Source organism: Tenebrio molitor, chromosome 4 (genome assembly GCF_963966145.1).
Source record: "Tenebrio molitor chromosome 4, icTenMoli1.1, whole genome shotgun sequence".
Taxonomy (NCBI): domain Eukaryota; kingdom Metazoa; phylum Arthropoda; class Insecta; order Coleoptera; family Tenebrionidae; genus Tenebrio; species Tenebrio molitor.
Genome location: NC_091049.1, coordinates 23,812,726 through 23,840,434, shown reverse-complemented (window position 1 = coordinate 23,840,434; position 27,709 = coordinate 23,812,726). Strand labels below are relative to the sequence as shown.

At 35.1% G+C, this 27,709-nt stretch overlaps 1 protein-coding gene across 3 annotated transcripts; it reads left to right on the top strand.

The window, feature by feature from the left end:
* Positions 1 to 740: 740 nt before the first annotated feature.
* On the top strand, positions 741 to 26,086 carry LOC138128152 (uncharacterized). 3 transcript variants are annotated; one of them, XM_069044331.1, is made up of 7 exons: positions 741 to 1,297; positions 10,663 to 10,921; positions 12,493 to 12,780; positions 20,307 to 20,621; positions 20,678 to 20,950; positions 21,688 to 21,792; positions 25,006 to 26,086. In XM_069044331.1, the coding sequence occupies exons 2-7, from the start codon at positions 10,804 to 10,806 to the stop codon at positions 25,158 to 25,160; spliced, it is 1,254 nt and encodes a 417-aa protein (XP_068900432.1). In that variant the 5' UTR covers positions 741 to 1,297; positions 10,663 to 10,803; the 3' UTR covers positions 25,161 to 26,086. The 3 variants fall into 3 exon arrangements, with proteins under 3 accessions (XP_068900432.1, XP_068900433.1, XP_068900431.1); XM_069044330.1 differs by lacking the exon at positions 741 to 1,297 and adding an exon at positions 4,327 to 4,477; XM_069044332.1 differs by lacking the exons at positions 741 to 1,297; positions 12,493 to 12,780 and adding an exon at positions 4,326 to 4,477.
* The last annotated feature ends 1,623 nt before the right edge of the window (positions 26,087 to 27,709 follow it).

Genomic DNA, 27,709 nt, shown 5'->3' with positions numbered 1-27,709 from the left:
TCCCCACTTTTGATTTTTGTCATTTTCATTTAAAAAATAAATAGCGAGATCTTCTCGTGGCTATGATTAAATTTCTTTATAAAAAAAAAAAACAAAACGTAAAAACGTTAACGCACAAATAATTAAACAAATTAACAGAAATTATCAAAGGAATTGTTCAAAATGTTTTTCTTCGACTATTTTGTAAATTAATGTCGCACTGTAATGGAATTTGGTCAGCTGCTGGTTAAGTCGACAGGGACGCTATTCTGGCGGCCGCTCGACGTACTATTATTCCGGCGCGCTTTAAAATATTTTTTTCACAACTTTTTCGACAGTTTAGGATATTGAATTGTAATCTCTCCGATAGTTTAAAAAATCTTCCAAATTTGTTTCAAAAATGGTTTGAATATTTTCATCAGAACAAAAGTTAACAGGGGGTATAAGTTTTACCATGCAATTCCCTATGGCAACAGTTAAAAAAAATGCACTGTACATATACTGTCAAAGTGTTTCTATATTTTGCAATAATTTTTTTCAAGTCAAGCAGATAAGAAAACAATTGATTAAAAATTTTAATTCGAGTTTTAAAAAATATATAAAGATTATTAATTATCTTAGATTAACTACTACTGTTGATTTCCCGTAATCCGCGCGAAGTGAGTCGTTTTTTGTGCCGGTCAGTGAATTTCGGAACACTCGAAAAAAAAATCCAAAAACATGGAATTTAATTTATTTGCATTTATTTTAGTGGTTAAAAAGGTGAAATAAACTATTCTGACAACACTTTTTGAAATTATATATGTGACTTTGTTATGAGAACTCTTCAAACGATCATTGTGACGGGTATTGGTAAAAAATATACAAGAAATGCTGAAAGTAACAGTACAAATTTATTAAGTGTATTATAAAAATTAAATATTTTCCCCGGTTTCATCCTCTTCTATGTCATTTTCATCTAAAATTGTTGATGGTGGGCAATTACAGTGGCCTATTTTTGAACACGTTGTTTTTCAGGAATGGAAAAATAAAATAATCAAGGCAAGTTGTTGGTACAGTTGGGAGTAAAAAAAAACGGACATCAAAATTGTGACATTTTCAAAAATTCAATATAACCCACTCTTTATTGTCAATGTGACAGTTTATGACAACTGGAACATTTGAAGAATTGATCAGACGTACATACTATCTTGTCAAAAATAAATTACTCCCTATATTTCGAACTTTTAGAGAAATAACGTTTTTCATGTTGTGTAACTAAAATTTTCAGAAGTAATTTTGAATGCCTATGGTTGGTTACTATGAATTGAGGGATTAGGTAAGTTCAATTAAATATGCCGACAGAAACCAAAATTGATTGTGAAACGAAAAATCATCTATCACTTAGCGAGACATTAGTCATTAATTTGCAACTGTGACAAGGAATTAGCCACAGCCTTACATTTTTGAGATATCTTTTGTCTGCCACCAGAAACCACAGAGCCCCCAACCTAACCAAATTTATGACAACCTAGTAACGAATATCCCTAAATCCTAGAGAGTAATTTATTTTTGACACGATTGTAGCACCGTTATTAACTAAGCTGTCACAATCAGTCTAAATAAGTTTAAATGTAGGAAGGGTGGTTTCACACTTATGACTGTTATGTGAAAAATGATGTCTGGTTTTATTTACTCTCCACTGTAAGTGCCTTGAAAGTCCCGAAACTTTTGTTGAAATTCCTTGAAAACTACAGGTGTTGAATAGGACGATTCGCCGTTTCTGAAGTAACACTGCACAATGAAAATTTTTTGCTCTGAACATATTGCAATAGCAATTTTAATAGTCAATAATTAAATTAATAATGACAGTTCTCCATTGTAATGACATCTGATGACATTTGAATTACACTTTTACGTGTTGCCAACTGAAGCGTATTAATCACGGACCTCTGGATTTTTTTTATTTTCGATCGCATGGTATTAGTAAACACTTTTATGTCAAAAATCATCAAAAATAATTATATATTTTCTTCAAAAAATGCTAACTATGCGACTCTAAAAGACAAACTGAACGTGTTTTTATTTCGGAACCGGTAGCAAGAACTCGGATTTGAACGATTTTTTTTTTATGTGTAATAAATAAAACATATTAAAACCTTTATAGGTTAAAAATTGCCGCTCATTGTTTATTCATTTATTGTTTATTTATAAGAACTGAAATATTCCAGTTAGAAATCATTATTTTCGCAAGAAAAATGCTAGAGAACAATATAGAATGACTTTGGGAAGAGTATATTGTTATATTGAAACTTGCTTGGAATGAATTGTATGTGGAAAAAGAAGAACAATAGGCAGATGTTCGGTAGCCCGGTGTCGACCGGCTCAGATAAAACCACGTTCAGTTTGTCTTCTAGAGTCGCATAGTTAGCATTTTTTGAAAAAAAATATATACTTAATTATTTTTGATGATTTTTGACAAAAAAGTGTTTAGTAATTGCATGCGATCGAAAATAAAAAAAATCCAGACGTCCGTGATTAATACGCTTCAGTTGGCAACACGTAAAAATGTAATTCAAATGTCATCAAATGTCATTACAATGGAGAACTGTCATTATTAATTATTGACTATTAAAATATGCTATTGCATTATGTTCACTTCAGAGCAAAACATTTTCATTGTGCAGTGTTACTTCAGAAACGGCGAATCGTCCTATTCAACACCTCTAGTTTTCGAGGAATTTCAACAAAAGTTTCCGGACTTTCAAGGCACTTACAGTGGACAGTAAAAAAAACAGACATCATTTTTGACATAACAGTCATAAGTGTGAAACCGCCCTTCCTACATTTAAACTTATTTAGACTGATTGTGACAGTTTAGTTAATAACTGTGCTGCAATTGTGTCAAAAATAAATTACTCTCTGGGATTTAGCGAAACGATTGAGCACACTTCACTTAAATTTTATTTAACAAATAATCGAGTATGGTGGTGTTTGGTTCCAACAAATTATAGAAATAAATAAATGAATTTAATAACAGAAGTTGGTGGAAATTTGACCCAATGAAATTTGACTCGCGGCCCACGAATTGAGATCTGACTCATGAATAAATGACTAAGCTGGGCAACGACAGAGGTTTCTGGCGCGAATAGCATTATACGACTTTGAGATGCGAACTATGTGATCCGATTTAGATTTGAATTGTTTCCCCAATTAAATTGAACCCGACGCGATGCCCTGGAATCTCATAGATCACCCCGGTCCACTCCGCTGGTCGAAAATAAAAGGGGAAAAAGGTTCTAACAGGGCCAAAGGGTACCTCTCTTTACGTGCCAGCTGGCCTAGTTTGGTTGCTGGCCCCCTTGGGGGTGACGAGGCTAATTTTGTGCTCTTACGCCGGACCACAGCTTATTGAGTGCGACGGACACTGGCGGTAGCTTCCCGATCTCGAGAATCCAAGACATAAATAATGAATGGAAATGTTTTATAATAATTGCATACTGGTTCCCCTTGACAAGAGCACGTTTCCCCAATCGGTAAATGCAAGAAGATCACATACTTCGCGATAAAGAAATTAATATAAGATTCTAAAGAGTCACGTGGTCATTAAAAGCACAAAGAAAATAATATAATCTTTACTTTAGAACGATAAAGAACTAAATGCTGTTTGACTAATTAAATCGCGACTACAAATAATGTACAAGAATTAGAGAAATAATTTACCTTGTAAATGTAAAGCACGTGGTCACAAAATGGCTGCTGGAAGTACTGAACGTACCTCCGGCTACTTTGGAGATCAAACCCCGAGTGAATCAAAAAGCCTTGTTTCCCGTTCCGCATTCGGTTTTATCATTTCTGGCGCACCCCACTTTCGCAACCCCTACTTGACCAAAGTGACCAATCAGCTCGGTTCTACTTTACGCCGATCGCGACGCCTTTTCAAAATCTCTAGAACTTTTGAAATTACAGTTTCCGTTTTTCCACCATTATTTTAAATGTTTAAATTTAGACTTTTGTTAGGACCAGACGGAATGTACAAATTTGTTCTTGAATTAGAAGCCTGAAAAAGAACACTAAATTACTGACTCTATACAATAATAAAAATCAGCATCAAGAAACAAGCACAATCTAAAAATGGGACAAACAGCACACCGTCTAAAATATCTGCATTTTAAATTTCACAAAAATCCGTTGGAAAATAACCGAGATCTTAGGCTCGAAAGTCTTAGCGGAGACACCCTGTATATAGCCCCTTACAAAATATTTCCCAACTGTATATTGCTGAATAAATTTTTTTAGTAAACAAAGTACTTGTTGTTATCTTTTGAATTCAATCGTTTAAAATCAGATGACAACACCCCCCCCCCCCCCGAACCCCCCGAACAAAAATATTATTGATATATTATATTTTTTGTGGCTATTGTTACAAACTATTCGTGACGATGTGTTCGTGAAATATTTATTTTAGTTGTCGGTTATAAAGTTTTAACTAAAATATCAATTTATGGCTGCGGGAAAGGTGAGTTCATATACATACAGGTATATGCGGGTCGTTATAAATGATTGTACCATGTAGGTGGCTGTGCGCTATGTACTCGTAGTGGAGTAAAATTACATATCTAGCTCGCTTATTTCTGAGGGTAGGTGATTCCAAGGTATAACTAAATGAGACCTATACTATCTTGTAGAGTAGAGGACATTTTGGGGCATAAGGATTGGCCATCTACAACTTTTTTTAATAGGACCGAACTTTGAAAACGGCCTTTATATGTAGTTGAGGTGTAGTCCGAAAAACTACGTTTCTCGTAACATTTAACGTTGTGTTAATTCAACCATTGAAGCTATAATTATGATTTTCTGTATATTTGTAGTAAAAAGTACAGCGCTTCCAACAGTGAATTGGAAATTTCGCAAATATCGATAGTTTTGAAAAAAATAATTAATAAATTTAGATTAATCAAAAATGCGCATCGTAAACTTCACTCTGCTGGGACCTATGTGAAATGTTAAAAATTTCGATACACATGCAGCGAGTCAAATGTAACTAAGATATTGTGAAAGTTTTTAAAAAAAGAATTAAGTCAGTAGCCCTTATACTTTTTGAGAAAATAATTTTTTTATTCGACGAGCGAACGCGCCGGGCGTCTCCTGGCAGGCAGATATAACCCGGCACGCGTATTTAGTCGTCTATCGATGTAGAGATTGTAGCAGTCACAATAATTGTAAAATTTTGAGTAGGTACATTTTTTGTATTTTTGCTAAAATTTACCTATTTTAAATGCTCTCTACGTCATCTTCATTCTCATATACCTAAACAAGAAACATTGTTGTGACATTTTTTGCAAGAACAATCTGCAGCATTTTAAGCCTTCCTTCATGCACATACATTCATTATTTTGGCATCATTGGTCTCTGCAAAAAATGTTTATCAGTTTTCTAATGTCATTAAGTATGGGATCCATTGTAGCTAAAACAGGTTGTAAAATGCCCTTATTTAGATTGGGAGATTTTAAATTGTATTAAATTAACCCAACACTACAAAACGCACTAGAATACATTAATTAGAGCATAAGTTCATGACAAAAATGTTATAAACTGCTTGAAGGATATATTTCAAATTTTACGTGCGTCAATTACTTCTTGCTCTACGTAGAATTTAATGAATTTTATGTCAACCAATCTCTCACTGAACAAACTATACATGACTACACAACGATATACGTAATTGATCAATGCATCTAAAATTTGAGTGAAGTATGTACATAATAATAATTATTTTTTAATGTCAATACCTTAGCACATGTTGACCAAAAGCATCATCTGTTGGTGGCAATTTTTTAGCAGACTTATTGGGGGTTGTAGTCAGTTTATACCTCAGTTGGTTTAATATGTTAATGGTCTCAGTTTTATTTTTTAAAAAAGCCAGTGCGAATTTAGTAGAAATTTTAACAGCCTCGGTCATAGTCATCGAGTTTAACTTCCCTAACTCTTTAAATGTTTTCAGAAGGACATTGTATGCTGTTTTTTTTGCCGATTTTAAAACGTTAAAAAATGCATCGCTGGTAACACTTGCAAATTTCATTTTCAAGTACCTAGGTACATACAGTGAGTTTTTTTTAAGACTGGCCATAGGATTTTACATGGTAATTTTTCAACCCCCTGTTAACTTTTGTTTTCATGAAAATATTCAACCCAGTTTTGTAGTAAACTTGTGGGATATGATAATGTATTAAAGCAATTTCAATTTAATAACCAGAAGCAAGGAATAAGTTAGCAAAAAGATATTTTTTGAATTCCGTTTGCTCCAATTTTAAATTTTCAGTAGGCTAAAATTTCACCTGACATTTGTAATTTTGATATGTAATTGATTGTGTGATTGCTTAACTGCCTCTGGAGGCCATTTTGAACATTTCATTTAATTTTTATTGAAGTAAAAAATCTTGTTATAACATAAATAGTGAATCTATCGTTATTAAATGTAAAATATTAATGTTCACACCATTTTTTGCAAATATGTAACATTTTATTAGTAAATTGTCTATTACAACCATTTAGGTATTACAAAATGAAGTAAATGACTAGATAATACTATTGTTTAGTCTAAAAACAAGGCTAGGTTTTGAAAAAAAAAAGTTGTACCTAATGCCCCAAAATGTCCTCTACAAGATAGTATAGGTCTCATTTAGTTATACTCGTACCTTGGAATCACTAAAAGTCATAATTTCAGTCCGATTTTACTCCACTATCATTCGGATAGGAAGAGACGACGCGTGGCATTAAGTCAATAGTTTTTTGAGAATTTAAAGAAACATAATGTTATACCGAGACAAATTTTCTGCACCTTAAATAAATACATAAAATAAAGATAGCCATTATGGGATGTCTTTTAATCTTTTTGTTTGTATGTAAGAGTTGAAAGTAGTGGGGCGCACTCGAACTGCGGTCCAAGTCCGGTCAGGTAAAAAGGGTCATAATCCTTCTTACTAATCTCCTCTCGAACTGCGGTCAAGACCTCTAGAGGTGAAATTTTTTTATCAGTTAACAGCACAGAATCTCACATAATATTTTCTTGTGAAAGTAACAGGCAATTTATGTGTAATGAACAAATATTCTTTGTTGATGGAACATTTGACTATCGTGTAAACAGAATTTTATTAACTCTAAGATTGAACACCTTAATACCAAAACATTAGTATGATTATGTTAAATGCGTGTCTCATAAGTTTTATAATTCTGTTTTGTAAATAAATGTTTGTTTCCAAAGTTTTGAATTAAATATAATAAAGTTTAATTGCAATTCATGGCATGGTGGGGGAAGCCAACAGGTTACATACCTTTTAGTTATCACCGAAATACTGCCAACAAAAACACTAGATGATCATAGCCAACTCGGTCCCAAAAAGTTCGTGATTGCCTAATAAGTTAAATTTTCTTGACCGCAGTTCGAGATAAGATTAGAGACGACCAGGTAAGTTAACATTCTTTGACAGCAATTCAGGTGTCGGATTATTGGGCTTCTGACCGCTGACCGCAGTTCGGGTGCACCGAAGTAGTGTGCTACTGTGGTTATCCCAACTACAATAGTTACTTAAGGTAATCACATTATTTTCAGTACAATGCAAACACCTATAATCAATTCACTTTTGTAATGACGAAATAGAGTTACTAAATTTAGTAACTTTTGTCTTGTGAACACATCTTTTTACCGCAAATTTGGGTCACGTCATTTCTCATTTGTTCTGTCAAAACTGGTCCAATTCAAAGTATAGTGAAACTAAATGTGTTTAATTATTTTGAAGAAAAAAGCAAAGTTGCACTAAACAAATACGAAAAGGCAGTTGAACGTAATAATGAAATAATTTTGCATTTTGCTACCCATCCTCGTCGCTGTTTTCCAAGCCCGAATCTTCAACCAAATTAACAATAATTTGGGATATGTCATGGATGCTAAAGTTTCCCATAAGCCTTGTTCTTGTCCTTCATTTAAAATTCTATACATACTTCTGGGACTGAAGCCTGTGCAGCACTTAGGAAGAGTTTTATTTTAGATTAGGATTTACCGAATAAACATTCGCTACTGCTTCTTCAATTTTGTACTTTACGTATTTATGTTTGCATTGTCTCCATGAGTAATTTCTTTCTTAATTTTGTTGAAAGCCTTTAAAATGTGGTGCTTCGTATGCTTGCTTATTGATGCTTTCTTTACTCCGTTTTGGAAATTCATTATAGTTCAGTCAATATAAACATTTGACCTTGCAAAAGGTCATGTAGTTCTGATTTTTTAATATGTTCTTTGGACCTCAGCCAAGAGTAAAAAACCAAATTTGCAACTTCGAAAGACTTGTGCGCGCTGCGTGGTAGCCGAAGAACAGCAAAATTTTCGCACTATTTTCAGTTTTTGCTCAATATCTCTTAAGATATGAGTCTAACAGAAAAAGTTGAAGTTATCTTTTTTAAACTAGATTAAATTCACTTCAGTTTGAGGCTTAAGCAAACTTTGTGCGTCCAGTAGTTTCCGAGATACAGCTCTTCAAAAATTGGGTATTTTTTACAAGAAGTGAAATTTTTTTGTTTATTTCTCTTTTTTTATTAAATATCGTCAAAAATACTCGTCCAATGAGAAAAGTCAAGGGCAATGAACTTGAAGCGTATTTATTTAGCTTTAAACTGAGATCTGATGGGCAGCTGCAGGTCCAATGCTTCTCTAAAAAGTAGATTATAACCGAATACCTCGAAAAAGGGAATTTGGGAAAAATAAATGAAAACAAGTTTTCAGCGCATCAAACATCACGTACAGGGCCTAAACCGATCAAATAAGTTATTTTAACGTAATTTAGTATGTGTGGTTAACAACTTGAAGGGAGTCTGTGAAGTCGGTGCAGAAATACTGCCCTCAGCGCCAAACTTGTTCTGATTGTATGGAAAATCATCAACTACCCCAACTATGCTCCTTTGGAACGGGTTCATTAAGCAGGTGACAAGTGGTCTTGAGTTTTATGCCTCACAAATTATTTTCCTCTCATTTATCCGCACCCCACCTACTGATTACGATACATCTCCTCATGTTATTCATGGGTTGTATCGGTGCAATAATGGCAGGGAGTTGCTTGAAGGCGCTATTTATGACTATTTATACAGATCACAGGCCTGGATAAGATGCTGAATGGTCATGCCTATTCACGAGCTGTACGAGCACACATTTTGACTAATCTGATATTGGCTGGCATTATTTTGGATGAGGTAGACTTGACTGGGAAAGAACGAGCCGAAACTGAGAATAAGCTACGTGAGAGTGAGAGGTCTCTCATCTTGTTTGTAAAGGAAAATAGGACTTACCAGCCTAAGAGCCAAATTCAAAACTGCATTGCATAATTTGGAAGGTAATCAAAGCTGTGGGACCAATATTTTCACACGTCTAATCCCGTAAAACTATTCATACAGGCAGAGCGTTAGGGTGATTAAGAACCTTCACCTGTATACTATCGATAAAATGCTACCTTGTTTTCATTCAGTTGGTCACTATTTCTTCACAAAGAGTGCCCACTTATATTTGCAAGATATGATGGCTCTAGAACATCTGATGGATCCAACTGAGTTTAAGATATTCATAGAACAAAATTTTACAATCCGCAGATCCGATAAATTTTGGCTCGGCCTATGGTCAAATTTGATTGAGTTTTCGAAGTTGCAAATTTGGTGTTTTACTCTTGGCTGAGATCCAAACAACATATTAAAAAATCAGAACTACATGACCTTTTGCAAGGTCGGACCTTTTTTATGTTTATATTGACTGGACTATTAATTTTGGCAGTGACAATAATATGACATTTTAAATCATTGCCAACTGTCGAATTTTCATATATTTTGTAAAAAAATTTAACAAAAAAAAAGTTCCAGTTAGTTCGTCATTACAGTTGTGTGAATTGGAAATTTAATTTGTCAATTTATGTCAATTTGTGTCTGTTTGGCAGTAGTATTTCTGACACATAAGTGCAGTTTTTTTAACCTAAATTCTAAAAGGCCGTTTCAAACTATAAAAATTTAATAAATTCTGACAGAACTTTTTCTGATAGTTCCCGTTTTTTTTGCAGCCAACCGTACAAAAATGAATGCATTATAGTCTTAACTAATATCTATACGGGATGTATCTGAAATACGTGTGTTAATTTTAACCAGTGCAAGAACTCGCCAATTTATGAAACTTTTCTCTATAACATTTTGCAAAATTCGCAAAAGTATTCCAATATTTTTTGCCCCTAATTTTTACTAAACGAGTCGTTTTGTGTGGTTAACTAGTTTCAATTTTTTTGTAACCATGAGAATTTTAATTGTAATTATTTAATTTTTTCTATAACAATAAAATTTGTTGACAAGGCTCCGTTTCTATCACAACAGAAAATTTTCGCCCTTACCCATAGGCGGGTATACACTTTGATGGATAATTTATTCCAAATGTTACATCAATTTGTAATGTTTTTTCGTAAAAATGTTGTAGAGAAACGTTTCATAAATTGGAGAGTTCTTCCACTGGTTAAAATTAACACACGTATTTCAGATACACCCTGTATAACCAAAACACAAAATTTTATGTTTTGCCTAAAAATAAAACGTGTACTTAACTGAATTTTGGTTTTCTTAAAGTTCTTGTAATCTTTGTTGCTCTACAATAACACTATCAATCTTAATAACTCATCTCTTTTTTAGTTCCAAATTATACTTATCTGTGTATATCTCTCCTTCGACAAATATATATACAGTAATATCATTACTCTACAAAAAGAAAATGAAATTAGTTGCATAACGGAAAATAGTGATCATCCGATTTTTATTGATCCACCAGCAACTATGATAAATAAAGAACCAGTGAACTTTTTAAAGCAAGACAACTGGAACAATGCTAACTGGCTGCTAAAAGACGTAAACCAATTTAGCTACGGTGCTGTTACTGATAAAAGATGGGAAGGTGAGTTGCTTAAAATACAATTTGTAACAATGTTGATGTAGTAAAACTGTCACAGAATACTAATATGTATGTATTATAAATTTTTGGATTGAAACAAATACATTGTAAAAATAGGAAATAATTAATTTTGAAAACTTGTAGATTTTGGACATACAAAGAGTAAAAAAAAGAGTGTGTGCTTAAGACCGCACGACGGAAGTGAACAGTTCTATGATGCTTCAATCACCAATAACTTGTATTATGATAATAGTTTGTCCACAATAGATGAATTGTTGAAACCATATAATTGAGAATTACGTATTAAATCCTACATTCATCTGTAAACTTATAATATTTGTCGTGTCTTTATCGTTTATGTTACATTTTCAAAAAAAGCCGGACATTTTAATTTCAGTAGCCAGCTTTTTTCGGAAATATAGTGTGGGTTGCATTTTAAATTTATCATTATCACTCGTGAAATATCCTGTATATATCGGGCCTTCAAATAAATATATATTTAGAGTAGGCGTAGGCGACATTCTAATTCTGTTAACAGTGTAAAGTAATTTTTGTAGGTAACCAATTATTCTCCGGAGTTACACAGGTTACATAGTAAGCTTTTTCCCAATTTCATATTGTCATATTCCGTGGAGGGCGAATAGGGAGACTGCACTACAAAAATTAAAAATATTTTCTAACCTAATTTTATTTCGTTAAAATGTCAGACGTTTCTTGTCATTTTCTACGCTGGAAAAATGTTGCAAACAATTGAATTTCCATAGGTTGCTCTAAATATGAATTTATTTGAAAGCTCTTTATATACAGTTACTCCTGCAGCTCTGCACTGAGGTCAGGCAGGTCATAACACAACGTACAATGAAAATTTAAAATTGACAAGTGACGCACAGTTGATCGTTTTTCGCTCGTTCCGCTAAAAAAACTCGACTCCCTTGATTTTAGCTTGCCGTGTCGTGCTGCGAACGATTTTTGCTTGTGCCGCGAATGATTTTACCGTGTCGCATGAAACTAATTCACTGCCCGGGAATAAAATGTATGTGGCGCGCCTAAAGAAATTTTCACTTCAAAAATAAATATTATAGTAGAATGGCAGCAAATAATAATTTGTGAATAAAGTTCACTGTAATTTTAAATATTACAATAGTAGTTATTTGTACAACTAGTTATGAAAGTCTACTTTTTTTAAATTTAATTAAATTTAATTTTTATTTGTACAACTAGTTATGAAAGTCTACTTTTTTTCACGAATTTGCAGCAAATAAGTGAAAAAAAGAGACTTTCATAACGTGTTGTACACACTATTTTTTTGCATATCGATGTAAGTTGAGAAATTTGGTCTAAAAGGATTTATGAAAAATTACAAAAAAAATAGGTATACTTTGACAATCATCTCCAAGGAGATGGAATAAAATGATGCAAAAAAGTACTACTTGCACTATGATTTTTCATGTAAAAACGTGCTACTTTCATTACGATATGCAAATAAAATTTTAAAAATGTTTATCCTTAAATTGTAAAGCCAGGATTATGTTTTTGAAAAGCAAACACTAATCTCCAAAAATGTTCTGTTTCAGATTTTGAAATTGTTAAAACCAACTATCACCGATTTAGATCAGTAACTTCTGTATCATTCTCAGTCTACTCTCCATTTGAAGTTGAATTTTTTACTAATGACGACGACAATTTGGATTACTTTAAATGGAATCGAAGCGACCAAAAATGGTTAAGTTTTACTATTCTTTTACAAAATAATAATGTTTTCTACTTGGAAAATGATGAAGTTATACGAACAACACCCGATTTCAAACCGTATGAAATAGTTGTTAAAACTAAAAACGAGACTTACTGGAAAATCCACAAATGTAAGTACTTAAAGCCGAGTTCATTATAATCCGTCTACTCCAATTATAGTCCCCCCAAAATTGCTAAGAGCTCATAAAATTTTAGGGGTATAACGAGCCATTATAAAAATATTAACTTATTTCAAATGGTTTATTACGGGATTAACAAACCGCCCGAGTGAACAGCTGAAGACCCTTTGTGTTAGAGAGAGAAGAACCGTTGTTCTTTGCATACCTGATTCAGAAAAAGAAAATTATTAGTAGTTTGAGGGTTGAGCCACAATAGTCGGCTTAAAATAAATTAATATTTTTATAATGGCTCGTTACACCCCTAAAATTTTATGAGCTCTTAGCTACTTTGGAGGACTATACACTTACGAACATGCTTTAATTAGGTATTATTGAGGTTTATATGAAAATTGTTGTTTGTATATTTAACACTTTGACAGATTTGTTCCCAAAGACCAATTTACACCAATCAATTATTTTTAATTTACAATGGGAATTAGACGAACTGTAATGACCCGGAGTATAATATAAACATATGTCAGATTATAACGGGCCTTCAAATAAATTTATATTTAGAGCAACCTATGGAAATTCAAATTGTTTGCAACATTTTTCCGGCGTAGAAAATGGCACAAGAAACGTCTAACATTTTAACGAAATAAAATTAGGTTAGAAAATATTTTTAATTTTTATAGTGCATTCTCCCTATTCCCCCTCCACGGAATATGACAATATGAAATTGGGAAAAACTTACTATGTAACCTGTGTAACTCCGGAGAATAATTGGTTATCTGCAAAAATTACTTTACACTGTTAACAGAATTAGAATGTCGCCTACGCCTACTCTAAATATATATTTATTTGAAGGCCCGATGGTTATTATTGAAAAAAATACAATTAAGTAGCGATATCATGGAGGCCATAGGCAGGGTTATAAAAAGAAAATGCCTCACTTTAGAGACAGAACAGTGTTCATCGGTGTTAAAAAAATTTGGTAAGTAAATGATCAAAGTTTGGGGAAGATGCTAGTTGACCGAATGGTTGGGGAGATTTTTGCCGTAAGTTGATAAATCCACTTAATTTAAATTGATCTATTTAAAATGTTAACTTCAATCTCATGCATCCGCTCTGTGTCCTGCTCTGAAATTTTTTCGTTAAAATCTGTTTGCGTTTATTAAGGTACACCTACTCACCTACTGATTTCAATGCCGGTATATAATATTAACCTGTAGATACCATATTTTAAGTAAAATATTCGAGACTAATCAATTCACGATGAATGTGGCTGTGATTTATTTTTATCATGTTGGATAAACTGCCTCAATTTTATATTTTTTCCTGGCAGAAATATGACGATTGTTCCGATGTTCAAATTTGAACAATGTTGTTTAATTTAATTAAACCTTGCACATTTGTTTTTATAAATATTCAAGTTAGAATTTCAGAAGCTTTTACTCTCAAATTATGATTTAATACGAAATACATTCAAGCTGGCAACTCTGTTACAGTTTCCGTCACATAATTTAACCTTAATTGAAATCAACCTAACATAACAACTAAGGCTGGGACTTTCTTGGATTTTGGTATTCGAATAATTATTCGAATAGTTTTTTTTTTTTTTTTTGGTAAGTTGACCAACAGGATGTCCCAATTATAGGTCAACTAAGCACTGATGAATTAAGAGACAAAGCTAAAGCAGAAACCAAAGGAAACGATGGAACCACCATTGAGAATTAACAAAACCATCTCAAGCCATACCAAGCAACTAGCAATCTATTGCTGGTCTCGAATAAGAGGGTTGAGATAGCACTTCCTGATAGCATCGATGCCACAACAAAATATGTCAACCGTATCCTCAATGTTTCCGTAATTGATCATCATCCGGACGACGGGCGACGAGAGTCCAGTATTTGTCCGTCTAGTCGGAAGAGAGAATGTGTTTTTCGTGCGACAAGCCGGACGATTAACCCTAAAAGTAACTTGCGATAATAAATCTGAACAGTTGACAAGACCATGGATCAATTTGAACAGGAAAACCACTGAGTGCTCAGCACGTCTTGAAAGTAGTGATGACATTCCAAGCTGTCCCAAAAGAAGATCGTTTGGATGGCCTCTGGGTGGGTAACTACCAGTTAACATATGTACCCCGTTCTTCAAAAACCTGCGTTGAACACGTTCTAGAGAGGCTATGTGATTGTTGTACATAGGCGACCAAACTAATGATGCATACTCCAAGCGAGATCGAACGAAGGTGAAGTAGAGCAGCTTTAACGTGTCAACATCCGAGAATTCTCTGCCGTTCCTCAAAACAAAGCCGAGAGACTTAAATGACGAGTTGACGATGGACTCAATATGGTCAGTGAACGACAGCCTGGAGTCAAAAATAACACCAAGATCTCGAACTAAATTACTACGCGAAAGTATTCTGCCGTTGATGTTATAATTGAACAGAAGAGGTTTAGTTTTCTTGGTGAAACTGACCACCTTGCATTTGGCGCAGTTCAAATGTAAATTATTGTCAACGCACCACCGAACGATGTTGTCGATACCATCCTGCAGTCGTAGGGCATTATCGTAGCAACCAATCAACGAGTAAACCTTCATGTCATCGGCAAAAAGCAAACATGGCAAGTCCAAGGATTCCACGATGTCATTTATGTAGATGTTGAAAAACAGCGGACCCAGAACTGATCCCTGTGAGACTCCGGAATCCTGTCTAAAAAAGTAGGATTTGAAACCATTCAAATATACATATAAATACCGGTCATGTAAGTATGACCGAAGGAGTAACCGCAGATTGTCGGAGAAACCAAAGGAATCAAGTTTTTTGAACAATATATCGTGATCAATGCTATCAAATGCACTAGAGAAGTCCGTATAAATCACATCCACCTGCCCGTTCGTCCAGAGCACCACTTAGAAATTCAGTGATGGTACACAAATTCGTTACAGTGGAACGACCCCCGACAAAACCATGCTGACGGCAGGATATCATTGGATGAACAGTGAAGCTAAAAAAATTAAAAAGTAAATATTCAAAGACCTTCGCGAAGTTGGGGATAATTGAGATAGGCCGGTAGTTGCATATATCCTTTTTTACACCCTTCTTGTAGACAGGACAAATTTTAGAATATTTCCATTTTTCCGGAAATTGAAAAGACTTCAGAATCAGATTAAAAATGATTGCCAACGGTTCCACGAAAACACAGGCACAGTCACGAACCAGGAACGCCGGGATTTGATCGTGACCCTGGGTCATATTCGGCTTCAGCTTCCTAATAGCAGTCCGCACTTGCTCCTCAGTCACCGAATCTAGACTAAATGTGTTGTTGGACGCGGGAGGTACGTAGGTGTTATTTTTAGCAGGAGTAAAAAACTTAGAAAAGTGATCCGCAAAACCGTTAACAATCTCTTGCGCACCTGTAATGGTCTCAGACTGGTAAGTCATGACAGACGGAATAAAATTCGATTTTCTTTTATCCTCAATGAATGCCCAAAACTGTCGGGGGTTAGATCTTATATCGCTGTTCATCCGTTTGACGTAACTGCTGTAAGCAGTTCTGATGTCGGTCTTGAGTTTACATCTTATGGCTTTAAATGATTCACAATCGACAGTTGACGCAGAAGTTTTGTATCTTTTCCTGGCAGCATCCTTCAACTTCAGCGACTTGATTATGTTACCATCGAAGAACGCTGGATAACTGTTAGATTTGGATCTCTTCAATGGAACATACTGCTGAAAAACGCCGTTTAGTACCGAGTAAAAGCTGGATACGGCGGCATCAACATCCTGACCATCACGTAAAAAGGACCACTCAACACTTTGCAGTGCAGAATAGAGCAGACTAAGATTGCATTTCCTAAAGTTAAATTCCGTTCACGTTGTATTGATCATTGGTAAATTCGCATTATGTTGTTTCTCTGCACGTCACTACGAGTATTTACAAACATAACCACATAGCCAAAAAAATAAAATTATTTGACCTTGAAATATCAAATCCATATTGAATTTAAAACGCTAAATTCGCATTATTTTGGTTCCCTACATCTCACTGTTTTAAGAATCACATAGCCAAAAAATAAAATTATTTGACCATGAAATACCCAATCCATCCTGAATTAATTAATTAATTTATTTATTTATTTATTTATTTTGTAGCAGGTCAAAGTGCCACTATTCGTTTTGGCCGGGATAGGAGGCCAAGAGGTCCTACTTATGCTCGCGGGACAATTAGATCGCTGTTCGAAAATCAGGAACTAGCAAGACAACGCAAGGCACATGACGTCGCGACGCGCCCACCCTGCCGTAACCGTTTTCGGGACGCTCATTTCAGGATCGTTCAGTTTTGTTTGTGTCGTCAATCAGGACAATTTTTAGTTTATCGGTTCAGGGTTCATTTTTTGTTTATCGGCTCACTTTCAGTTTCCTTTCAGTTTTGCTTTCAGTTTCACTTTCGGTTTTAGTTTGTTTCGCGGTTTTCATTTTAGAGTTTTGCATTGCCCCTAAATTTTAGGCTGAGGTGGCCTCACGCCTGTAGGCTGTCTAGCTGCGGCCTATCTGTTTATCGTTCTCTTTTTTCTTCTTTCTCCTTTCCTTTTCCTTCAATTCCTTTCTTCTTCTTCTCAGCTCGGGTAACCGTACGGCAAAGTTAGTTCCGATTCCCTTTTGTTCCCGTGACTTGCCGGAAAGTTATCTTCTTCTCTTCTTTTCCCGAACCTTCTTCCTTCATCCTTGTGTGTTCAACCTTTAGAGATCCTGCGGGAAATAGCCGTCAACATCTTTCGTGAATTACGCGCGGACTCACCGACACATTACCGCTTCAACATCTGAATTTTCGGATCGGTGATTTTCAGTGTAAACAAACCGGCGCCATGGTCGACCATCTGACATTTAGCGCGCAAGTGTAGAACCGCCGGAAGTGGTCATCAAGATGCGCGGTTCGTACAATTACCGGGACGCCTTATCGCCCAACGGAATAAGGTCCAGATCTTTCGTGTTGCTATCCTAGATCGGGGGTAACCAAAAAAAAACCATCGCAAGCGGAAATTGGGGGACTCGGTTGGCGACCGCCGAGCAAGTCGCGAGCTGCGAATCACGTGCGTGGCGTTCGGGATCCGCAATCATCCCTGAGGGCGGATTGCCGAACGCCATGGCGCTTATCGTCCGGCGCTGCCAGCCTTCGGGGCCGTCGAAGAGCCCGAAAATTACCGTGCCAATTACCGTTTACTGCTTACCGTTTACCGCTTACCGTTTACCGTGGTCGAGAAACCCCTCGTCGTCTAGCGAGATAGAGGGGTAGTTCGAGCCAATTACCGTTACCGTACCGTGAAGGAATACCGGAAAGTCCTCCTTCAGATTATCGCAGAGCAGCCCCTTTCAGCGGAAAGGGATCGTTCCTTAGGGTGGTTCTTCGCCAGAATCATCGTTCTTTAGGGTGGCAGTTCGCCAGTTGGACTATCGTTCTTTAGGGTGGCCGTTCGCCATATTGTTTCTTAGGGCCAGTCGTCGTTCTTTGGGAACATTGTTCCTTAGGGTCAGCCGGACCAGTTATCGTTTTGAGGGTGATTCGTCGCCATATCGTTTTGAGTCATCGTTCGTAAGGACCATTTACCGTTCGAATAAAGAATCCATCAAGGTCACGCCGTGCCGCCTTCGTTCAGAGAACCGTACCGCAAGCCGAAATCACGCACTTTGAGGACACGCAACCAACCGGCATAAGATAAGTCGCCACACTTTTATTGCGGACAATTTCAAATTTTGAGCGCCTCGAATTTCCCGCTTCTCAGTTAAACAATTTCTGCATTTCTTGTAATTTTTTTGTATTTAGTAAACTGTAAGAATTTTTGTCATCAATTTAGAGAATAAAAATTCAAATTTCAACTTTTCGGAACTCCACCGACTTCTCCCCTTCCTGTAGGAATCAATTTTGATTTCTCGTCAAGGTGAAATCTAAGCCTTGACCTTGGGTTTATTTCATTCGCATTTACAGGAGGAAGTTGAAGGTTCGGGAGAGTTTCCTTTCAAAGATTTTAAAAACCATTAATTACTCGTCTTAGAACATCTTGTTAATTTAAGTTAATTTTGGTCGTTTGTAAAAGAAAAGCTTTTCTGGTTGAGACCACATAATTTTTAAGACCATCAAAAAGTACTGGTTCCGCATTTTTCTTCATTTGGTTACATGCGAACCGTATCACACTCGTGTGAACCAGTACTGAAACTGCACAACAAATTTCGTGTGAATAATTTGCAAAGTACCGAATAAACCAACTTCAATTTTATCTTTAATGAGTATCTGTTAATACTCCCTAGGCGGTAAAAATCAGAGCACTTGTCCCGGCAGCTGGACAAGTTCAACCAAGCTCAAAAGCAAGTTGCCTGGCGCCCATTTTTTATTTTTTGGACCCACACCCTAGGCCCCGAAAACCCCCTGAGAGCCCGGTGCAGTCACTGGCCACTTTTTGGTCATAATTTATTTATTCGAATTTTGGACTATTCGAATATTCGAATTTTACATAGTCAGCTATTCGAATATTCGAATAATTCGAATACGATTCCCAGCCTTAAACCATATATCTATTAACTACTATATGGGTAACGTCGTATCTTTACTTTGCTCAAGAGTGAAGCAAACATTGCCATGGGTGGGAGCAGTATAGAAACATCTTCTCAACTACTTTGTTAAGAGCAAGTATAATATGCGCATGGCAGGAATTTAAGTATAGGATGTTGCTGCTGCGCGCTGCGGATTGTGGGAAAAACAGCTCCACCCTCCACCAATCAGTTGCTCCAGAAAACGAGCCTGCGCATAAGTGGACTGCGTTTTGTATCTCGAGATCTTTGCTTCACTCTCGTATCCACGTTACCTATATAGTAGTTAATAGATATATGCCTTAAACATAACACGAAAGCCATCAATTTCTATTAGGGAATTTTATTTGTTCCCTAGCTATTACCAGATGTCACAGCCACCCGTTATCCACATTCATCGTGGATTGATTATATATACTATTCTTTATCTTGGTGAGTGGTCGATGCGATTAAGCAAGCCTTAAGTAGCTTTGTAAGTTTTACTTTTTCCACCAAATTTTTGTGTGGTGTAAATCACATATTAACTGTCATCGCTGTCATTTAGATTCAGAATCATAAATTATAAAGGTGTTTTTTTTTCCGTTGCTATGATATGTTAGCAATGATGCCGTGTTTTTGATCTAGTCCCCCAGGCTAAATTTCATCATATTTAACACTGATGAAGAAACGGTATTCAAACGTATTCGTGAAAGTAATGTTTGGATATGTGTTGAGGGCACCTTTGAAAGTTGGCTCATAGAATTATGTCCCACATCAACAACAGGATCATTAAATTTTACAGATAGTTTAGTTGTAACTTCCAAAAGCTCTTGCGCGTTAATGAAAGGCCAACAGAAAACAAAAAAAAATCTTCATGTTCCATGATTAGCCTAAATTGTGTACCTTCTTTGGTATCCGTCTTTTTTAACACATCCAATATTATGGATATAAGGGATTACATTAATTTCAGATCAATATATGTGGTCCGATAATGCTGCCGATGTAAAACCCACTACTGTAGCAATTCCATCCACAGAAAAATCATGCTTAATGTTTTATGTTTCTTTATGTAAAACATGCGTTTTGAAGATTCCAAAATTAAACCATACCTACACGTCAACAAATGTAGCAAAAGACTATGATGTACACTCTTGGCAATCTCGTCAATTGAACTTAGAATTTAAGGAAAAAACATTAACTTTTTTCAAAGAAAAAACGGATAATGATACCAAAAGCCACTGGGGAATTGACATCAGAGAATGTTCCGAAATTGTAGATGATAATGGTAACATTTTATTATTTATTTATATTTGCATAAGTATCTGTTCAATTTTATTTCAGTAATTTACAGGACACAAATAACTGACAAAAATCAGACCAACTCTATTTGCCAAATTATGTCATCCGTCGGTAAAAGATCCAAAAGAAATGCTCCTGCAAAAGAACAAAAAGAAGGATCTGAATGTGAAGCGGGAAAATTAGGACCGCCACACTGTGACGTCAGTTGTGAAACTGTATTGGGAAAGAAGTATAAGTTTTGTGAAGAACATCGCATTTGTGAAAACACAAAATGCAGTTGTGCTTGGGGATATACAGGACTGCGGTGTAATACACGTGAGTAAATATTTTGAAAATAACATACAGGTGTCCGCGCGAAGTGTTTGGATGTGTCTATCTCTGATATCTGTAAGGTTACAAAGTTAGGATTTAAGTGAATCCACATGGGGACGTAATTTAGTACAGTTTTCATATTATTATTCTCAATTTTTTTATCCACAATAATATAACATTTTTATACATCAAAATTAATAGTATTTAACATTACTAGCATGGTAAAAAGGATTTTTACTGGCGACAGAAGGATATGACTGGAGAGCCGAAGGCGAGCCAGTCATCTTCTGAAGCCAGTAAAACCCGTTACCATGCGTGTATTTTTGAATATTTTATTTGTTCCTCACTTGGAAATAGTTATACAAACTATTAAAAAATCCGGTATTTGAAAAAAAAATCGTATGAGCTTTACACGTATTGCCTTGGAAACGCACATCACTCATATGAGCACGGGTGTAAAATTTTTCATGCTCGCCAGTTAAGAGATATTTTTAAAGTGAATACAGTGACTTGATAAACTAATGTTTACAAGTAGGGAACAAATAAAATATCATAAGAATTCTGTGTAATAATTTAAAATGTTGGAAATGGGAGTGGCTGATGGTTGAGTAGTAGCATGACACCTGTCTTAAATTACGTCCCCACCAGAAATAGACGCATCCACTCTATTCCCCTGGACATCCGGTATAATATCTACCTGTATAACACATCAATTATATAGAACTATGACAATTTTCTAGGGTGCGAAAACGGAAAATGGGGACTATCTTGTGAAAAATTATGCCAATCAGATTGCGGGACATGTGATAGAGTAACTGGAATTTGTAGGAACCATTACTTACTATGTAAGTAACTTACTAATAGATGTAAATTTTTTAGTGCGCGATTGTGGTCCAAGTGTTCTGCTTTAATTGATAAATAGTATATTATGATACAAGTTTATCAGGAAGCCTTTAAAGCACGCGCGACGAGTTTAACGAGTTTAACGTCGCAAGTGCTTTAAAGGCCCTTATAAACGTGTATCATACGCTATTTTTTATTATAGATACCTGCACCAAAATCTGAAAGTTATAACAAAAAAAGTAAATTGAAATACCTTTTTCTAAGTAATTTGTGATTAATGTCGTTGATATAGAAATGGTCAATGGTTGTTGTTTCGTTGCTATCATAAATTGTGTATAAATGTCTATTTATCATTGTTCAAAATGTAGGTGAATTTGTTGTTACCTAAGCAACCCTTAAAGCTTTAGTGTTTTAAAGGTCCTTTTTCGCACGCATTTTTGTGTCAAAAACAGGGATTATGATTCAGGTATAATAAATCTTAAAAAAATTATTTATATGCACTCAGACTCCACTTTATGTGGATTTGCTTTTCGTTGTTTCACTAGTTAAAGAAATTTCCGTTTATTAAATAAAATAAATACATACATAGACTTCTGAACTACGTCATACGAGTTTAGTTATAACGTCTTTTCCTTTATCTACCGAAAATCTAAAGTACCTATATCAAAAGTTTTGCTAAATTTGCAATTTTTTTTATTCACAATCGGTTAGTAACGTACAGATTTTCGAACCCCTTAACAGGTTGGAAAGTGAGCGATTATGCGTACTTTTGAACCGGTCAGAAACACTGAAAAAAGGAGTCAGTAATGAGACGTAATCGGTTAGTAATGAAACCCATTACTGACCTGTGAGGGCGCTACTATCGCACCAGTCGCGAAAATCTCAGTACGTTTTTTCGTATCGTAGTTTGTTTTCATCAGGTAAGAGATTGAGTGTAAATTTACCCGCAATTCTGGGGTTACACTCTATTTTACTATGGCATATTTTGTTTGTAAAAAAATCTGAGCAAATGCAAATTTGGTGGCTTTTGTGAACTCAAATTTAATAAAATCTCAATCGTGCAGCGCCTACTAAGTGTTAATATTTTGCCGAAATAAACAATATGGAGGTAGATTTCTATTTATTTTTTATTATTATAATGTTGCTTGTTTTATTAACGAGAAGTAGCTCACCTCGAGGCAAGTCTATCGGTAAACTACAGTTCTCTAGACAGGAATGGAATACTTTTCCCCTCGGTATGTAATGTACTATAAAATGTATTCAAAAATTGGAAGGAAGTTAAACTTACTAGGTATGATGTACTGTTTAGTAGTTGTTTTCGTTCTTAATAATGTTATAAAACTAAACATTGCATTCAAAATTGGTTCCCGTAGATGATTTTTTAGGGCCACAAATTTGTTATAAAAGGATTTTTAAAAAATAGATATAAATATGTCGGGAATATCACTGTGTCCACTTATTTCGGCACTCATCATAATTGTTTTTACATGTTTTTCACTATAAAAGCACTGCAAGACTGTAATTGCGTAAAATGGCGGTAGTGCGTTTACTATAGTTATTTACATAACTATACTTGGGCCAACCAACAGATATAGTAATAAAACCGCCCCCTAGTGCCCGCGTATTTTAAATAGCAGCTTCCAATTGGCTTATTCAAAACGTGCGCAAATTTTCGAGAGCCTGATGTACATCCACAAAAATTACTTGACGGCATCCGGCATCTCATTCGTTTTAACCTCGCTTCGGGAGTTTGACCATGTGTTTATGTTTGTTTGTTTTCCTCGGGGTTTTTCGATTTGTATTACAAAATATTTTTTTACTTATGAGAATGACAAATGGCAAAGAACCTGCTTCATTGTGAAACAGGCTTCGGCGTATATCGTTCTACACAACTAGGTCACATCCCCTTTATTTTATTACTATATCTGTTGGTTGGCCCAAGTATAGTCCAGAAAATGATATTTTGCGAGTGTGAGTGGTATTGCATAGCCAAGGCACTAGCCGCGGCGAGCGACACGAGCACTCGCAAAACATTTTCTGGACGTGTAATCCACAAAATTTTTCATGCCGGCAAATTTAAATCATTTTTAAAAAGTAAAAAATTATTATTAATTAATTCAACCAAAGTAACTTCCATGTCAAACTTTATTGACATTTAAGAATCAATGCTGCCAGCCCATTCTCTAGCGAATTTTTAACCAAGGTCACTTTTGTACGTACTAGGTCGGGAATTTAACGTTTCCGGCGGATTTTGAATCATGCAAAACCGTCGATCACTGCCGGCGGCATGAAAAACACCATGGAAGCGCGTGTAATGTGATTTTGCTTTATGCATTTTTGTGAAGTCAGTGTGCAATATCTTCAATATCTTGTGATATGTATTAGGTGTTTCGCCCACGGCTCGTTATTTAAACTTGCTCACGCGTGCAAAAATGTGGCGCTTTAGAAACTTGTTGTATAAATAACTAAAGTCCATTCAAAAAACATCTGGACTGTCAAAATGAAAATTGCAGTTGTTAGGTTGGTTAAACCACTAGTTATTTTCATATTGCCCAGTTGTTATCTATGATTTTTAATTTTTCAAACTATTCATTTGTTTAAATTGACATTGTCAAATAAATTGCAAAATTATTTAAGTGTATTTTGTAAAAACGTTAAAATGGAACGAACTAGGACGATTTTGCCAGCGCGAGAGAAGAGGGCCATAAGAAATTATTATGAGAAAAAAACAAAAAAGTGATAATAACGGGAAGAAATTACAAATTTGTGCCAAAGCCTCTCCAGTATTGTTAACTAATAATAATTGACGTTCGTTCTTATGATTCACAAATCAAAATTTTGCAGATAAGTGTTAATCAAGAATAAATGAAACAGATTAGTTTATTTTGAATGATTTTGGTTGTTGTTTAATTTATTACCTGTTTTCAGCTTGTCGTGTGTTTTTTTATAAACTTTATTAAATTGCTCTAATTCATTTAGTTGCTGCATTTCGCTTCAAGTGTACAAAGTAATGAATGATTCAAAACATAACCTAAATATATTTTGTAACTAGATTTTGACGTCGGTACACTCTAGCGAAAATGTTTAATACCCAAGTACAGTCAAAACAAACATTTTATTTAAAATTTAGTTTTGACAGTCTAAGAGTTTTTTTTTAATTTACTATATGTATTTGTTTATTTGTGATAAAATTAATTTTGTTATTTCTGTTGTAGTTGGCAGCGTAGGAATATCAGGGCTGGTTTTCGTAGGGATATCAGGGCTGGTTTTATCACTAATAATAATTGTCAGCATGAAAGGGTATAATTTAGTTAAACGTTGGAATCAAAGATATCGGGGGGTCTCCACAGAAATCAACACGGATTTATAGTGGAGAGTCGTTAGATTTATACCCCGAACGGAGTCGCCAGTTATCAAATCATCATTTTATCGTTTGAAATGAGTTTTCGACATTGCATACTAAAATGTAATTTTGTTTTTACTCGTTTTTCATTTTTTAATTTTTTTAAATAAATTGTTTTATTCCATCCTAAACGATAAAATGGTATTTTATCTACTGTTTTCTTCATGGTAAAATGAAGTTTTATCGTCTAGAAAAATAAAATAATTACATTTTCACAAGTTTCTTTATTCTTTTTTAATCAAAATTACAAACGTCTGAATTGAAATAACCGGAAATAACATTGTTAATAAAAATTAAATGTGCACTTTTTAAACACTTTTCCACCACATTTGACAGTATTCTCGTTAGCGACATCTTTGCTTTTGATGAAGTTAACGACATCCTCACTTTTGATGAGGTTAGCGCCACTGCAACCAGGTAATTCGTTTGAAAATCCTTGACAATTCTTTGTGCTGCTTGTTCCCATCAAAATTCTGTTACAAATTTCCTTCTTATTTTCAACTGATTCATCAATGTAGCCTTCTACAACCGAATTCGATTTCCAGCCACCATGTCTCTAAAAAAATAAACGTTTTAATTATAATATTCAAAATAATCATTCTTCTTACTTTGATATGTCTACTTGTTCCTTGATCAGTAAGGTACTCTTCAACTTTGAATAACAACTCCACAATGTTGAAGCCTTATACTTTTTTACCTTTTCTGCGAAGTACGATAGCAGGACTTCTTCTGATACACCTTTTATGTTTCTGCTTTTCCTCCAGGCACAGAAAATATTGTATTCTTTTTCATACAACGATACAGATTTTCGCGGCAATAAATTTTCAATAACAGATCTGGCTTCTTTAATAATATCTTCAGGAACATACAATTCATCTTCATTAAGGAAAGATTGGGCCATTATTTCCTCAAAAATGAAACACTTTCACGACGCTTTCACGAAACTGCTTTTAACTTTGTTGATAAACAAATTATCTCGGTAACCGACTCCCATGCCAACAGCCCCCGCTTTGAGTTTCTAATGTTTAACATCCATTGTTGTTTTTCTGTTTTTGACGTTTTTTTGATTGTTGAATTTTTTTGACGTTTATAATTGTCATAATCAAAATAATTCAGTAATTCAATCGAAGTAATGGAGGATGGAATAAAATTTTGTATTGTACACGACGATAAAATTCACCATTATCTTCTCGAGCGTATTAGCCTCTCGGCTTACGCCTCGAGGCTTAAACCGCTCTCGAAGATAAAATAAAATTTTATCGTCTTGTATAATAAATAACTATTCTTTCATTTTTAGATTCACAATGTCAGTACTATTTTGACTACCCATTTGTGTAATTTTTTGTTAATGTTGCTTTAACCGTTGTCTTCACACAAATAGTATACTGTAATTTTTCGACTTCCTTCACTTTTCCTCCATGATTTTTTTTCTACCTCATTTGGTGTATTGTTGGTTGCCGCATTCCCTCGGATGAAATTTTGCGGAAAAATACGAAACAAAAATAATGAAAAAAGAAATATTTATGGATCCTACGTTGTGTTTTATTTTTATTTTGTTTAATTAGGTTCTAACGAGAGGCCGTACCTTCGGAGGTTTTCCAAAAAATAGAATTAAAACGATTGAGCACACTTCACTTAAATTTTATTTAACAAATAATCGAGTGTGGTGGCGTTTGGTCCCAACAAATTATAGAAATAAATAAATGAATTTGATAACAGAAGTTGGTGGAAATTTGACCTAATGAGATTTGACTCGCGGCCCTCGAATTGAGACCGGACTCATGAATAAATGACTACGCTGGGCAAATACAGAAGTTTCTGGCGCGAACAGCATTATGGAAGTTTGAGATGCGAACTATGTGATCCGATTTAGATTTCAATTACCCCAATTAAATTGAACCCGACGCGATGCCCTGGAATCTCATAGATCACCCCGGTCTACTCCGGTGGTCGAAAATAAAAGGGAAAAAGGTTCTAACAGGGCCAAAGGGTACCTCTCTTCACGTGTCAGCTGGCCTAGTTTGGTCGCTGGCCCCCTTGGGGGTGACGCGGCTAATTTTGTGCTCTTACGCCGGACCACAGCTTATTGAGTGCGACGGACACTGGCGGTAGCTTCCCGATCTCGAGAATCCAAGACATAAATAATGAATGGAAATGTTTTATAATAATTGCATACTGGTTCCCCTTGGCAAGAGCACGTTTCCCCAATCGGTAAATGCAAGAAGATCACATACTTCGCGATAAAGAAATTAATATAAGATTCTAAAGAGTCACGTGGTCATCAAAAGCTCAAAGAAAATAATATAATCTTTACTTTAGAACGATAAAGAACTAAATGCTGTTTGACTAATTAAATCGCGACTACAAATAATGTACAAGAATTAGAGAAATAATTTACCTGGTGAATGTAAAGAACGTGGTCACAAAATGGCTGCTGGAAGTACTGAACGTACCTCCGGCTACTTTGGAGATCAAACCCCGAGTGAATCAAAAAGCCTTGTTTCCCGTCCCGCAAT